This window comes from Trematomus bernacchii, unplaced genomic scaffold, assembly GCF_902827165.1.
Source record: "Trematomus bernacchii unplaced genomic scaffold, fTreBer1.1, whole genome shotgun sequence".
In the NCBI taxonomy this organism is placed as follows: Eukaryota; Metazoa; Chordata; class Actinopteri; order Perciformes; family Nototheniidae; genus Trematomus; species Trematomus bernacchii.
The window spans coordinates 3,626,790-3,640,209 of record NW_022987910.1 but is presented as its reverse complement, the minus strand read 5'-3'; the positions used below and the strand labels follow the sequence as shown (position 1 = coordinate 3,640,209).

The following is a 13,420-nucleotide window of genomic DNA, read 5'->3' as shown; positions in this document are numbered from 1 at the left end:
TGGATCCTGAACTTCCTGACGGGCAGACCCCAGGCAGTGCGGGTGGGAAACATCACATCCTCCACCCTGATTCTTAACACCGGTGCCCCTCAAGGCTGCGTGCTCAGCCCTCTCCTCTACTCCCTGTTCACCCACGACTGCGTGGCCACACACAGCTCCAACACCATCGTGAAGTTTGCTGATGACACGACCGTCATCGGCCAGATCACAGACGATGACGAGACGGCGTACAGAGAGGAGGTCGAAAACCTGACATCTTGGTGCCAGGAGAACAACCTCCATCTCAACATCAGCAAAACAAAGGAGCTGATTGTGGATTACAGGAAGCAGCAGGGAGAGGGACACGCCCCCATCGCCATCAATGGGACTACGGTGGAGAGAGTCAAAAGCTTCAGGTTCCTTGGGGTCCACATCACTGAGGACCTGACATGGTCTCTTCACACCACCACCATCACCAAGAAAGCTCGACAGCGGCTCTTCTTCCTCCGCAGGCTGAGGAGGTTCAAAATGGATTCCAGGATACTCTGCAACTTCTACAGGTGCACGATAGAGAGTATCCTCACTGGCAGCATGACGGCCTGGTACGGCAGCTGCACCGACCTCGATCGTAAGGCTTTACAGAGGGTGGTGAAAACTGCACAGCACATCACCAGGACGGAGCTGCCATCCATGGAGGACCTTTACTCCCAGCGGCTCAGGAAGAAATCACTACGGATTATCAAAGACCCCCATCACCCCAGCCACAAACTGTTCTTTCTGTTGCCGTCTGGCAGACGTTACCGCAGCATCCGGGCAAGGACAAGAAGATTCGGAGACAGTTTCTTCCCGCGGGCAGTGAGACTGTTAAACAATTGAACTGTTGAAACAACATCAAACATTCAACTGCTACTCAGTAGTATGTATCTAATACCTAATATATATATATCATTCCAATAACTTGTATATAGACTCATACTGCACTATTCCACATCATAACTTTATTTCATTTTTATAACTATTACTATTTTTGTATTGCTCTTGCTCTTATTGTTATTATGTTATGTTATTATGTTGCATTGTTGGAGAAGCCTGTGACATAAGATTTTCAACTGCATAATTACTCTGTAGCTATGTCAGATTGACAATAAAGAACCTTGAACCTTGAACCTTGAACCTTAAAACTGAGGGGGACTGCAGCATTGATCCTTTCTGTATGTCAGTATACGAGTAACAACTTTTACTATACAGTACATGTAGTAATTTGTTCAATTATTAAAATAAAGATTTTAATTATAGCAGCTTTAGGCCAAAGATGTAACAATGCTTTGTTTGGAGGTAAGACATGAATCATTTCCAATTAACATACCGTTAGGTCTAATATTATTAGTCATCTTGACAAGAAATAGTGGTGAAACTCTACATGTTTAACTTGCTCCTGTGTATACATTAATTATCTAATGGAATTTAAAGTGTTGATCCTTGGACAGAGATTAGTCCAAAGAGCTAAACGATGAATATGTATAAAGCTGGGATTTAAAAATGGTAAAATCTGAAAGCTTCATGTGCCTGTAGGGGATCAAAAGGGAGTCTGTTAAGTTCATAAAAGAATGGAAATGTTCTTTGTCCACAGTACAAGTACAGTACAACCTAGGGCTGTGCGATTATGATATTATTATTGATATCATGATTATTAAATACGATTATTCATTGACTTTGAAAACATCCATTTATTGAACTTTAAAACAAATACAAATAATAATTTGAACAGTATATTTTTAACTGTTGATTACCCTGAACGTATAATTCAACTGAAAAACCAATACAAAAATAAATTAAATAAATGATACATTTATATTTACATTTAAATAAATCATCAAAATAATAAATACCAATAAACAAGATCAGCAAATATTTTGGAGCGCACTTCAACAAGCTACTAAACATATGTAAATATGATAAATACAAATACAATTGATCAAATATGTTGCACTGTCACAACCAAGCAAAGCAAAATAATCGTTTTTTTCGATTATGTTGTTTTCGTAATTGTGGCAGGCCAAAATCGTAATTGCGATTTAAAATACGATTAATTGCACAGCCCTAGTACAACCTCAAATTAACTGCCACTGCTACTCTCTGCTTGTTGGCCTTATACTTGATTGTAGATATTGGCCTGCTGTGACTCCCTGTGATGATATATGATTAGTGGATATGTCTCATCTTTGCAGGCTAGAGCCAGTTGTTGTTTACTCAGCTGTGTAATCGTCAGGGAAAAGGTCCATTTGAACACGTTCCAGCTCTGTATGCAGCTCTGCACGTCAAAGTCTGATGATGAGGCTTGAAGTAACATCACTGAACTTGCAGTATTTCTCTGTAATACATAATCTGTTCACCTTTGGGCCAAGTTCTACATTATTGTGTTTTCCTGTGCATACTCATAACAACTTCACACTTTTCTATAGGTTCGTTTTACATGCAACTCTGTGTTGTAATGCATACATCCATAATGTTTTATGACTGTTGATATAGTGCATCTGAAAGCATAATGTGCAGCATTATAATTGCATCATCGTTGGACTATACATGTGGTCTTCATAGAACATGTGTTTAAAGTATTACGTTCAGTATGGGCCATGCTCTCTGTGGAGTTGGAAAAGGACTACTTGTAGCCAACATGAATATTGATGCATTGAATAGTTTGGGCCAAACATCACATCTTAAAAAATTGAACATGACCTATAATTGAAAGTATAAAGCAGGCCATTAATTCAGTATACACAACAGCATAAAGTTTATGTCATTCAATTCATTTACTGTTTGATAACACAGTGAGCAGATTGTGTTGCTTAATTGCTCATGATGACAGTTTAACATATGTGCTGTTTAAAGGTCACAGAATACATTATGGATTAACAAAAAGAATATCTCTGACTGAATGTCTTTTATTATTACCGCGGTCTATTCAAATTATGCATATACAGTTTATACCGCAGTCTAGTTGTCATAAACAATTTGAAAAGTCCTATGGTGGTGGAACAACACTTGTTTTATTTGCATTAAAGTATGAGGAATATACCACAGTATGTACACAGATTCACTTTATAAGTGGATCAGTTTAGCCAAACACAAGACAGGCATCAGTAGTAACAAGTATACTACAATACGACTAGCTATTGTATATATAATGTGTATGATTAATTTCCGAGTACTACATGTCATCTCATTATTGTTTAGTGCTTCAGTTTTCATTGTGTAATATATTTGAACAATGTATGTCTATAAAGCTGCTGCAGACTGAAGTTGTAACTCTCCACTGTGCCTTTATGAAAGCTTAACAACCAAAACAGTGTTTAATGCATTTGCTGCAGTATGAATGCATATTTTAGCAGTGTTTTTAACATTTGAATGCTTTTAGGCTTGCAAGCTTGTGTCATACAGATCAGACATTTACATTAAATAGCACTCATCCTTTTAGAACAACAGTAGATTCTACTCCCTAAGAGCGGCTCCCAAAGTGTAAGGATTTATTAAGAGCAAAGCCTGACATGGTAGGCACTCTAGATAAATGGAGGGCAATGTGCACAAAATGCCAAAAGTATTAGTGCTAATAAATCCATACACCTTGGGACCAGCTTTAAGTGAATTGAACTTTTATTGTAGATGTGAAAGACAAAAAAGGAGTTTAATACAATACCTGTTCTCACAGTTTCTTAGACGGGATACTCATTTGCCACATGGACCACCCTGTTTTTCACCCAGTTTCCAAAGTGGATGATTTATTTTTCACTAACCCCCTTTGGTTGTCTCCTTCTTTTTTATTGGTTTTAGCTGCCATTCTTGATGACCCTATGGAGTGCAGTAGAGGAGAGCGTTTGGCCATAACACTGGCCAAAGAAACCATCAACAGGAGCACTAACCGCTCCACCACCGGCAAGCTGGAGGTGGACATCTTTGAACTGTTGAGAGACAGTGAATATGAGATGGGGGAAACAAGTAAGTAGAACAAAGCGGCTTTGTGGTGTGAAAGTGTGTGTGTGTGTGTGTGTGTGTGTGTGTGTGTGTGTGTGTGTGTGTGTGTGTGTGTGTGTGTGTGGTGTGTGTGTGTGTGTGTGTGTGTGTGTGTGTGTGTGTGTGTGTGTGTGTGTGTGTGTGTGTGTGTGTGTGTGTGTGTGTGTGTGTGTGTGTGTGTGTGTGTGTGTGTGTGTGTGTGTGTGCAGAAAAAAAAAAGGAATAATTGAAATCAGCAAGCCTGTCATTTCAATTCACACTACTTTCTTCTTTTCACTCTGTCCATCACACGCCTCCCCCAAGTACACAGAGATAAGTCTGTCTGGTTCAACAATACTTCGGTCAAACCCAGGCAAGCAATTTATTGAAAAAAGATGCCAGTCTGTGGTGGAGCAGAAAAGCAAAATGAGCTGTCATATTTTAAAAGCTGCAGAAGTCAAACGGTGTGTTTATGTTTGTTTGTTTGTTTTTTTGTTTTTTTCTCTTATATAATTGCAACGTTCTCTCTCCAGTGACAGGTCCAATCAAAACAACATTTTCTGTAGAAAGGAGTGTAAGGTAAAAAATGGATTGATCTACAAATGTAATCTATCAAAAGAGATGGCATCCAACAGAAGGGCTTAGCGACTTTGAAAAAAAATGGGCAATAAAGAGATTTCCAGAAACAAATAGAACAAATGCTTCACTGACCCCGGGACTCCACCGGGTCCGTCTGCGCCGCGTTACGGCTGCGCCACGGTTTTGTTACGACCTCCTACAGCGTCAAACCCCACCAGGCGCGTTTCAGAAGCGGAGCGTCTTGCCTGCCGGCTCGCAGTTTTTGTTGATTTGTGCATGTTTCCTGGACAGGCTACTTTGTACAGACAAAGTTAATAATAACTGTAATATTCCAGTTATAAACGACATGAATCAAAGATGTGTTGCTGTATTTTAGTGGTAAAAAAATGCATTCATCATCATAATTATTCTATATATATAATTTACACAGTGCCTGTAAACCGGAGGAGAACGCTGGCATTTCTCCTCCTACTTGAAAGACTACGGAGGGATAGGGTCTGCAACATTTGTTTATTTTGGGGATTGACTGGATGCTCTGACCGGTCCACTTCCTGCCCGGCGCTATGCAACGCCTCGCGTCTCGCCAGCCGCCTATTTTTAGCGGAGCCCAGCGCCGAGACGCTCTTGAGCCGTAACGCGGCGCGTCTGGTGGAATAGCACCCATTGACTAGAGTGGCCGCGATCGTTGTGAACGCCGCGGTGCAGCCGTAACGCGGCGCAGACGAACCCGGTGGAATCCAGGGGTTAGGGTAACTCCATTAAAACAAGCTAAAGTATTTGTTATCAATTGGATCAAAGCCTCCACTTCACAGCTACCCAACAAATCAGTTTACAGGGCTGTGACTTGCTGCCTCACACATCAGTGTTTATAAATAATTTGTTTACATTTTAAATGAAAACAACCCAAGATCAATACAGAGCAGTACGGGTCTGCAGAAAGCATCCAATGAAAACTGCTATGACAAGAGGGGGGATTGATTTTCAATACAACACATTTCCACTTTAAAAAACCAAGGGCTTCAGTGGTGTTGCTTTATTCATAAAAATACAGGTTCATTTATCACAACAGCAACACACTGTTTTTCTTTCTCTGCCTGGCTTACTCGAAAACCTTTTCCGAATCTTTTCCTCATGTGTATTTTTCACGTGTGTACGAATGATTCATTGTGTGTGTGTGTGTGTGTGTGTGTGTGTGTGCATGCTGGATTGTGTGTATTTGTGCAAAGGTTTTGTGTGTGAAAGTGTGTGTGTAATTAGAGGCAGGAATTGGATTAGGTACGGATGAGTGGCTGCAGTTAGATGGAAATATCACAGAGGGGCCGCTACCTGCGCAGAAAAGTCCCGCCCCCATTCCTACTTGTGAAGTATACAACTCCTAAATGAATGACTCCCTGGACTGTTTGCTGCTTTTACAATCAGGAACCACACAGTTCTTCTACTGTCATATATTGCACATATAGCCACGTAACAAACACAAATGTTTGCTTTAGTGCTGCCTTGTGTGCTCCTGAGGACATTGATGGCCTACTGAGAACCTTTTTATCCCGATAAATCTTAAACCTTTAAGATCTGAAAGGAAACTTACAAGCACCATGAGCTGCAGCTGGACACATGTAGTTGTGGTAGCTGCATTGTTTGCGTGTTAAGAGTGTAAACAGGCTTGTTGTGCGTCAGTCTTTTGGTATTTGTGGATCTGCTCTTGTGTGTTTGTTCTTTTTGATTGTCCATCCTCCGTCCTCTTGAAAGCAGCTACATTGACAAGCCTTTTACAAGTCAAACTCATTACAGCCCTCTAATCATTCCAAGGTTCCAATAGCTTGTATTGATCAGGGGAAATCAATACCAAGCGGAGAAAATGGACTTCAGGCCAACCCCTAGACCTCCTGACCATAATTTGACCTCGGTGAACACCCTAGTACTTTTCACAGCGCTAATAGACACCTTGACACTGACATAAATGTCCAAGGAGTGCAAACAAACTTTTGCTAGAAGGTGGAGTCTTGACACAGACTTTTTTGTGCACATTATCTCTCTCCCACACATACACGCGATGCCGGCTGTGCAGTGAGACGGCGTATGAAAGTGTCAGACAAGCCAGCATTTTGTTGGCTGGCAGTCAAATCATTCAGGTTTATAATTTGGTGAAGCCATGCAGACAGGTGAAAATGTGTGTATGTGCATGTACTGTAAATGTGTGCATACAAGTGTATATGTGTGTTTATGTACGGTGTCAGTGTGTTCATGTCTCACAGGCCCCATGGGTAAGTAAGGGATTACTTATTAATCATTCGATTCACCGCCTCTGGATTCACCACACAGACTCAAAAACTGTCCCCCCTGCCTCTTCCACTGCTTAATGCTCTGCATTTGCCCAAATAACCCACACCAAATTATCATCTCACACACTTCCTTTGTGCACACACGCCCGCACATTAACAGTTGGCTACGTAGGGTCTGTACTTGTGTCTGCCTCACATCATTGACTGTAGCTGTTTAATTAAAGTCCTGGGATTATAAACTCACAAGAAATGGGGTTCTGTTTTGTAGTGTGGGGAAATTAAATCATATATCCTGAGTCAAATTCACATTGAAATGTTCCTGAAAGGTTTTCGTGAATGTGGAAAACAAGATAAGTCTGTCTGTATGTCATGTTGGGGATATTATGGCATTCATGTGTACACTTTTAAATACCAGATGTTATGTTTTATGCCTCAATATATTGCTGCTTGTCACTGTTTCTGTCACTCTGCCACTGTCTGTCAATGTATTTATCTATATGAGTCTCTTCCCATTTCTCTATCTTTCCATCTCCATATGTGAAAGGCTATTACATATATGTGAATATCAGTTCCTCCCTCAAGCTATTAAACTCTCATGGGCAGGGTATATATGATTTTTCTGTATGCCCATCACGTTAGGCTTATTAAACATGGAGAAATGCGTTTGGCCTTGTGCAGGTTTCATTAATACACGTAGGTTCAGGCTCCCTTGAGACAGTAGAAGCGCTGGCTCAGGCTGCTATCCGTTTAGAGGTTGAGATAGTCAGCATGTGCACTATTAACATCTGACTGAAGAGGGCCTTTTTATAATGACGTAGACTCTTCAAGAAAGACTGTGCTTTACTTTCCTGGTTGCCTGACCGACTAGCTACTAACTCTCTCACCGTCCTTTCACTAATCAATCCTCATGTTCCCTTTCATCTTCTCTGTGTTCCCTTTAGTGTGCCAGATTATGTCGAAAGGGGTGGTAGCAGTCCTCGGTCCCTCTGCCAGTCCGGCCTCCAACTCCATCATCAGCAATATCTGTGGAGAGAAAGAGGTGAGTTCATGCACACAACTGGCCTGCTGCCGCGGGCTACTGCTAGGCAGCATGCTCACAGGGCAACCAGAAATACAGAGCTTGGAACAATGACGCTCATTAGTGCCAGTTTGTTTTTTGTACAGTAGGATACTGTGGGGGGAATCAAACCCACGTTTTTAGTGAAAATGATTCCATCAAAGGTGTCATAAAGTGAGCAAAGCCGGAGTCAAGCCAATATCTTCAACCAAACACATTCTCCTAAATCTGGCAGGACCAACATCAGGCCCAGCAGGGAGTGATGAGGCTGGAGCCTATACGCCATATTCTAACTAAATGCTGCTGTTTATAAACTTTTCAAACAAGAGTTGACTGAGTGAACTCTACAGTGGAGTCCTGTTCTGATCAAAGCACCGCCGGACATTTGACTTCCTCCATTCTCCCTCATTAGCTTTGGCAGTTTAGCTCCCTGAGGCTTGCTAGCTTCAGTTAGAGATCTATTTAGAAACAAATACAAATACAAGTACAAGTTTGGCTGTTTTTGATCAGATCTAAAGGGTTGACAACAAACAACTTCTGCTGTCTCTGCATCTGCTGTTTAAATGTTTTACTTTGTAGATGATTTTACAGATCATAGATTATTTTTGAGAAAACGAGTCAACAGACATATTTTATTTTCTGAACAGTGAAGAAAAAGTCCATGCCTGAGTGGATTTAATGTCAAAGCCTGATGACGTGTGTACAGATCCCAGCTGGATGCTAATTGGCTTGTCTGAACTCTGACATGGTGTTTTACTGTCTGATGTCAAGAGCCTTTGAGTTATACAAAACCATAAACGTAATCAAAATCAATTAAACATCTGTAGCGGTTTCACTGCCATTGTGGCCGCAATTACTACATTTTAAACACATTAGTGTAGCTTTCTATAATATCTCCTGTGTACTGACTGCTGCAGATGTTAAGAAGGACTTGTCAGCTTTCTTTCAGTTCATCAATCATTCAGTTTTCACTAGTGTGTTGCCATAATTGGATTTGGTCCACAGAGAAGCCAGCTTTTTAACTGCGTGGATTTGATCAGCATAACTATTAGAAGACATTACCACCCCAGTCTCTATAATGTCCTCTGGTAGAGTATAGCCCCTCTTTCTAACGAGCCATCAGCCTGTTGTAGTGGTTGACTCACCAAGACTCCCTGCTGTTAGAAGTCTCTGGTGGCATTGTCTTGCGGGGATGACTGCTTTGAAACGCTGACTGTGATAATGCATGAATATTAAAGACCCCATAAAGGGAGAAATTACATTTCAGAGTGGTGGTTGGAAGAGATAGACACAGTATAGTCATCATACACCCTACAGAGTTGATACTGGCCCTAAAGATTCACAATTTCCCCACACTGGCAGAAATTGCATCTTTATATATCAATTGTTGGTGAGTGTTTTGAATGAATAGTGCAACATTTGGATGACCGGAATACTTAAAGGCTCAGCCTGTCTTCTCCATTTGTCACAGATAGAAAAATACAAGCTCTGCTGTTGTCATGTCCAATTAGTCTTTGTTCTTTCCCACGCATGCACATTAATTCACCAATGCTGTAGTCTAAGCAGTTTTTAGCGGTATTTAAATCCTATGTGTGAAATACATATATATGTGAAATGTGTGTTTATTTAGCCAGTTGGGTGTACATCTTCATCTGCTCTGTAAATGTATCAATACTCCTGTCAGAGTTCCCGTTAGCCGGTAATTACCGGACTTTGACCGGCAAAATATGCTGAAGACCGGCAAATCTAAATCTCTCCGGTCAAAATGTTCGGTCAAAATAATTTCCCCTTAGCGCAATACCGCATCAGTTGCGCCACTTATGTGACAGACAAGAATAGTATGTGACAGACAAAAGAGTATGTGACAGACAAGAATAGTCAATTCTAATGTCTAACACGTGGAGAAAGAGATATCCTGTATGGGTTGATTGTGCGTTGATCTGTTGGTAATGCCTCGGGGTTCCGGTGGGCATGTAAACAAATGCATAATGCTGCGCTATACTTTGTGGCCTCAACCGGTTGCATAGCGACGCTTGTTTAATATCGAATAATATCAATTTGTTTTAAAGCTCAATAAATAACAAAGAAGACCTTTGACCGCCACTTTTCTAATTTTGTCCGGAAGATTTAAACTTTAACGGACATGTTGACCGGCAAAAAAATATTCTAACGGGAACTCTGACTCCTGTATGTTATTCCTTGCAACTATCGACTCCCATCTGCTTTTGATGAATTCGTTTTTAGATCAAGACATTAATAAAAAAAATGTTCAGATAGATGACACAATGAGTGTTGTCTTGAGGGCTGTACTCCATGTTCAGCAACTTTTTACTGTAGTCACTTTAATCCATGTTATGCTGAACATTGAATTCAGACTTTTTTCTAAGTATAAGTGAAATGGAAATGAAACTTTACTTATGTATTATTGCTAAATGGTTGCTCTACCATACATTGTAAAGTGGTATATTTCAGGGGGGGAAAGAACTGCAAGTTCTCGACATTACTGAGCATGAAAGCTAGTCCATATGTAGGTCATCTTTGCAGGTTCTGTGAAAAGTGTTAGAGACTGTCTGTTGGTTTAAGGTGTTTATTTTCTGACATGATTCAGTTGGAAATGCACAGTTTGATGTGCTTTAACACGTTTCTCACCTCACAGTTTCATCAAGAAGAACTTGAGTTCAAAAGGCAGCCACAGAGGACCTCTTGCTTCTTCTTCCACCTCCAGTAAAAGAGGAGGAGAACACACTGAATGTTTGAGCGTTGGGAAGATGATAGATCTTATCGGGAGGATGTTAACATTCTCAACCCAAATCAACCAAATCCACTCCAACATACCTTATAGGTTTTATATAAACGTATAGTCATGTCAATTAGTCTCCAAATGTTTTGCACAATGATTAAAAAATAAATGAAGTCTGGTTTACAGAAAGAGATGATGTCAAAATACACACAAATTATTATTTTTACACAAAGTTGTCATGACAATAGGCAACACCCGGGGGGAAAGCTGTGTCCTTGGAAATACTGTACTTTGATCGTCTTATCTCTATTTTCACTGTTGTATTGAAAGCATTAATGACTATTTCTATGTTGGCAGAAAATTCCTATAATAATTAGGCACAATGGTCCTCAGTTGTGGTCTCCATCACACTGCCTGTTTTCATGGAAGTCATTCAGGTCTTAAATGAATGTCTGGAAAACCAGATGTCGTAGTAGTTTTGTATCTTGAGGATCAGGATTAATAACGGACAGTCTTAACTCAATGGTCCTCATCAGGTTGCTATTTAAAGCCAAGAGTGTGCAGATTTTCATTCTAACCGAACATCACACTAGCTGATTTCACTGATTAAGTCCCCCATCTCAGGCTCGAGCTGTGCAAATCAGTGAAGTCAGCTGGTGGTGTGTGTGTGTGTGTGTGTGTGTGTGTGTGTGTGTGTGTGTGTGTGTGTGTGTGTGTGTGTGTGTGTGTGTGTGTGTGTGTGTGTGTGTGTGTGTGTGTGTGTGTGTGTGTGTGTGTGTGTGTGTGTGTGTGTGTGTGTGTGTGTGTGTGTGTGTGTGTGTGTGTGTGTGTGTGTGTGTGTGTGTGAGTCAGTGAAGGTCACATTGTTCCTGTCATGTTCACTCTGAAAGGGTTGACTGGGTAATGATCCTTATCATATGAACTTATATTAGAAGGAGGGCGTTATAACTAACAGTACAGCACTTTCATGAGACATTACTCACAATAACTGTGCTCTTAAGATCCAGGAGAGCCTGTAGTACATGTAAACATTATCGCATAAGAATTCATTGAGAGTTTATGGAATTATACATAATATTTTTCACATCCCTAATAATATCAACAGGGGATTTGACTTTGTTTGTGTGTGTGTTGGTCTGCCTATCTGGCTGTAAAAGGTACAAACAGGTCGCCCTGAGCTTTAGGAGCTCTGATCACCTTATATCAATTTGAATTTAACCCTGCACAATGATGAGGAAAATATGTGATACTGTTGTTGAATATCCATTGCTATAAATAAACAGATCTGTACTCAGTTCTGTGTTTCAGCTCTTTTCAGTATACTGCTTCTACTTCTTCAATACAAAAAGGACATTATTTCTAGTATTCATTTATTGGACTAATTTAGTGAAAGATCAAAAATAAAAACAGATCAATAGTTACATTTTTGAATTATTGTACTAATACTTTTTTTCTACGTACTGAAAACTGTGCAATATTGCTGTCTTTCTCAGCCTGTTTTGCTTTAGTTAACATCACAGTGGTGATAAAATAAAAGAAAATGACACATTGTGCGGTCCTAAAGGCCACATATGCTAGCACTTATAAATGGCTGGTTGCCTGGGACACTGGTAGCAATATTGCAGCTGACAGACTCCACTATGTGATCAGCACATCATCTACCAATCCCAATCCATCTCTCCCTGGGTTGCGTTGCTGCTGCAGAGGCTACTTCCACCGGGTGACAGAGTGGGACTGAGCCCATCTGGGTTTCACACTAATGGTGACTAATAGAAAAACAGCGACTGCAGAGAATGGCTTGACTGTGTGTGTGTCATGTTTGTAGTTTGTTTTCCATCTTATGCTTCATGGCAAGCAAACCTTGAGGTCAGAGTGTGGAGGAAGGGTAGATTAATATTGACTAATGAGAAACATTTACAGGAGATTTGGATGAGAGGCTCCTGCTGCTTTTCATCTGGTGACCGCTGCCTCTAGCCAGAATAGCTTGTATAGAATAGTGCAGTTATTCTTGCTGTTGCTTTGTTTCCTGTGACCCTTAAAATGAACAAATGTGATTCTTATTTAAAAGTGGTGATTTAGATATGACAGGGAAAAGGCCAAGGACTTTTTATCCCCTATTCAAATGTTCCCAAGGCTCCATTTACAATCCCAATCTTGTTATTTTCATCCAAAGCCTCAGACTAAGGTCATGTTGCCATGAGCCATAATAAGCTTTTAAACTAAATCGAGTAAATGTCAGTGATTGCATTTTCATTTTTCAAATATTTTATCTAAATTAAATGTGTATGCCCCTGCTTTAGCTCAGTTTAAATGCTCTTACTACTTTTTACCTATGACTTCCTCTCCTGTACCGTACGAATGAAATGTGTATTAAACCTTTGTCTACTAAAGAAACACATAGCTCAATGATTCAAATATGTGTCAGGAGTGGTCATGCATATTAATATACAGTCTGCTGTCCTGGGGTTGCTTTAGGCTCTCAAAGCCATTTGGTCGCAGAAGTAAAGAGAGATCACGCTACTGCATTTTGGATGGATGGTGTTCGGGTTGGATTCAGAGGTGAGCCTGAGGTCTGATGGGCAAACAAAGAGCCCACTGGATTGAGGTTGGAGGTCAGTGGTGTAGCTCAAGCCCTAGAGATGGCAATAATAAAGATATTTGTGCTTTCATTTCATACACACACAGATACACACACACACACACACAACCACACACAGATGCATTCACACAAAAACACAGAAATGCAATTCCGACTGACTCTTATACCTCATTCACACCAACGGTGTTTCAGGGCCGGTT

At 40.6% G+C, this 13,420-nt stretch overlaps 1 protein-coding gene across 1 annotated transcript in view; it reads left to right on the top strand.

The window, feature by feature from the left end:
• grik4 (glutamate receptor, ionotropic, kainate 4) overlaps positions 1–13,420 on the top strand; it is a 143,048-nt gene that overhangs the window by 30,030 nt on the left and 99,598 nt on the right. Inside the window, exons 2-3 of the mRNA XM_034115112.1 lie at positions 3,808–3,972; positions 7,766–7,863. Coding sequence (XP_033971003.1) covers positions 3,808–3,972; positions 7,766–7,863 — 263 coding nt within the window. The remainder of the gene's footprint in view (positions 1–3,807; positions 3,973–7,765; positions 7,864–13,420) is intronic.